At 45.8% G+C, this 3266-nt stretch overlaps 1 protein-coding gene across 1 annotated transcript; it reads right to left on the reverse strand.

Annotated features, from left to right (window-relative positions):
• Nucleotides 1–2011: 2011 nt before the first annotated feature.
• Nucleotides 2012–3265, reverse strand: LOC105005000 (chromosome unknown open reading frame, human C1orf122; the record flags this gene model as incomplete). Its single annotated transcript, XM_010862822.1, has 2 exons — nucleotides 2012–2949; nucleotides 3215–3265. Coding segments are annotated over 2 exons (147 nt in total), but the record flags the coding sequence as incomplete, so codon positions are not given.
• Between the last annotated feature and the right edge of the window lies 1 nt (nucleotide 3266).

The raw sequence follows: 3266 nt of genomic DNA on the forward strand, positions 1-3266 counted from the left end.
GCTCTTCCGATCTCGGGGGCATCAGTAGTTTGATGACAGGAACTGGTGTCACTCACTGAATCCCACCCCACCCCACCCCATCCCCCCTTTAGAAGGAGATCATGGTACAAAGCCCAGGAGGGGCCTTCAGGTGTGAAGACTGCTCTGGGTAGAAGAAAGGGACTTCTTTTCACCATCTCTGGAGAGTTAATAGACTGGAGAGTTTTACTTTCAGGGTCAAGGCAGCAGACTAATGGGGATAATGGGCGGGTGGGTTTTTCTGAGAGATTTTGTATAATGCTGAATGTGTCCAAAGGGACGGGTTTGCAGAACCTCATATTGGTATATTAAAGAAATAATTTTTAAAAAAAAGCACTTTAGGTTATTTTATCTTTAACTCAATTGCTGCAATTTCTTTTGTGTGTGTATATATATACATATATATACTTTCCACAAAGTTTTATTTTTTGCTCAGAAAAAAAGTTAAATTGAGGTGTGACAAGAAAAGCACTTACCTTGGTGCAATATGTGTAGCTTGACGGTCGTTGTCCCATGTGACCCTGGCCTGGCCGCGTTTTCCACTCTATCAGCCCTGTGCTATGAGGCTGTCCATAGGGAAACACTATTATGCATTCTCAGCAACTGCTCAATCTATGCAAGCCTTCCCTGTGTGCCCAAGGGCACCCCCTCAGGCTCTCTGAAGAACTGCTGCGGGTCCTGTTTCTTCTGCTGACTGTTGAGGCCCTTTTTCATCACTTTTGCTTGGCCGTTTGCCATCTTTCCCCCTTCACCGTTACACAGTGATGCCTGAAAGGAAGAAACCGGTTGTTCCTAGGTAGACACCTGGCACTTTCTAGACTTTTACATTTGTAATCAGGTCTATTGTCCTTAATCCTAAAGACTTCTCCAGAGTCACTGAAATCATTGATTGTGGAACTGCAACAATATTGCTAATGAGTTTACAGTATTTCTACACCACCAATCAGAAATATGTTTGGGGAAGGTGGTGGGGGTCACCACCCTAGCCATCCTGTCGGCTCTTTAAGCAAAAGCCTCCAGCCTTCATTGAATCCAGTAAACAAAGCTGTTAATAATCTGCTTTATGAACTTTCTTCCTTCCCTCTCACTCCTCTCCCCTCCCATTTTATCTTCAGTTTTCAGGCTACAACGAATAGAGAAGTTTTAAAACATATTTCAGCCAAAGCAGAAAGATTTCCATAGATCATATGCAAATAGTTCTGCTATGAGATAGATCAGAAATTGACCATTCCTAAATATTGGGGAGGGGAGAGGCAACAAAACTGAATTAAGCATATTTCTGATTGGTCGTCAGTTTAGCCTCTTTTCTCTTGCATGTGTTGGGAGGCAAGAGAAGGGGTCCCATGTTTCTTCTGAAACCTTTTGGGGAAGCTGATGATCACTGTTGGGCATTTCTGTTACTCCTGTTCAAGAGAGGGCTTCTCAGTCTGCACTGAAAAAAATGCAAATTAAACTGGATCTTTATGTCATTGTGTACATAGTACAAGCTTTTTTTACTGGAAGCAAAGTTTAAAACCACACACTGCCCTTTTGGTGGTGTGCTTGCTGGGCCCCAAATTGGGTGATGTCATGTCACTTTCTCAGCTCAATGCAGTTTCTACTCTTTTTCTTACGGGGAAATTTTTCATAGAATCTTTTCTTCACCAAACCCAGGGGTGTTTTCTGCAATATCCTTGTTATCCTCATAGTGGTGCCAGGCCCAAGAGGCCCGTCTTGCCCTTTTCCCCTGTGTCCTCAGGCCTCCCCAGGGCGCCGTTTGACTCAACAGTCTACATCCTTTGTTGTGTTTTGGAGAATATGGGGGTGGGGGGTCGGAATTCAAGGTGGCTGTTCTTTTTCCCTGTAAACTCCTAGTTCCTGTTTGGGGAAGGTGGCTGGAAACAGGGTTTTGCTGAATCTCTGGCTCAGATTTTCTGGCCAGGAGAGGCAGGACCCACAACAACCTTCTTTTTTTGACACACACTAGTCATTGGCCAGAGGTCTTGGTTGAAAGTTTTTTAAAATCCCAAATAGTTTTATTTGGATTATGTAAAAGCCTACCAAATTTATTTGTGAAACATGGGAACAACGGACTTCCACTGAGCGATATGAAAACGTTACAGGTTCAGTACTTCCAAAGGAAGAAACCTCTAAACCCAAAAAAGAATAAATATGAATTTGTATTTTTGAAGAATGTGAAATAATGGTGTTTGCTTAATTGCTCATTTTGTATAAACTTAATATTGTACTTTAAAATATCTGCTAAGAAGTGAAAATTTAACTTTTTGGAATTGAAAAAAGCAATATTAAATACTAATGAAATCCTAATTAAATGCTTATTTAAATCTGGTAGTATCTGTGGCATTTCTTCCCAACCCTACCCATGGCTGACAGTTTTCAACCACTTCCCCAATCCCCAGGCATCAGAGTTTTTAGAGGGGACAGAAAGGAAAGGTCGGTCACCAGGAGAGTCTGCAGGATTCCTTTTAATAAAGGCTCTGCTAAAAGTGTTTTGTGGGGCTAGGAGACCCCAAAGCATGAAATGGACATGTAACACCACCTGGATCCCCCAGAACAGGCCAGATAATTCTGGCGAGCACTGCTGGTCTGCCCAAATCTGGGTAATCAGACTGGGTGGGTATTCATTCGTCAGCTACATTTCAGAGCTCAGCACTGCCTTCAGCCAGGATGAAGTGGGAGTGAACCCAGCTGCTAGCAGAGCTGCCTCCCCAGGCTGACGGCCAAATACCAGCCATTGCCAGTGAAGACTGGCCCCTTTATTGAAAGGGAGTTGTTCAGAGTCCAGCCACCAGCCCCGGGGAGGGAGAGAAGATAGGGCGCCCGGCTCGGGGATGGTCAAGGCTCCGCAGCTCCATCGCTAGCATCCTTTGGAAAGCCACCTCTGGAGGAGACAGCTGGCTGGGAGGGCGCTCCAGGTTTGGCTGAGACATTCTGATTGGAACAGGGGGGAAAAAAAGGAAAGAGAGAAAAGAAAAAGTGAGGTTGGGAGGAAAGGCCTTGGATTAGGCCCCGAAAGAGATGGCCGTTTGGCATATGGATAGCACTTAACTTTTTCAAAGCCTCTCGTCCAGATGAAAGGCAGTAGGGGGTTAAGCAGTGGGGACACTCGTCCACCCTCCAGGGGAAGCCAGGGCTTAGCAAGTGCGGCCAGTGGGCAGTCCCCACCTCCCAGGCCCAGCCCGGGGTGGGCACTGACCCCGCCACCAGCCGGCTCCGGGCGCCGGCGGCCCAGCTGCCGTAGCAGATCC

This window comes from Bison bison, unplaced genomic scaffold, assembly GCF_000754665.1.
Source record: "Bison bison bison isolate TAMUID 2011002044 unplaced genomic scaffold, Bison_UMD1.0 scf7180017864484, whole genome shotgun sequence".
Taxonomy (NCBI): Eukaryota; Metazoa; Chordata; class Mammalia; order Artiodactyla; family Bovidae; genus Bison; species Bison bison.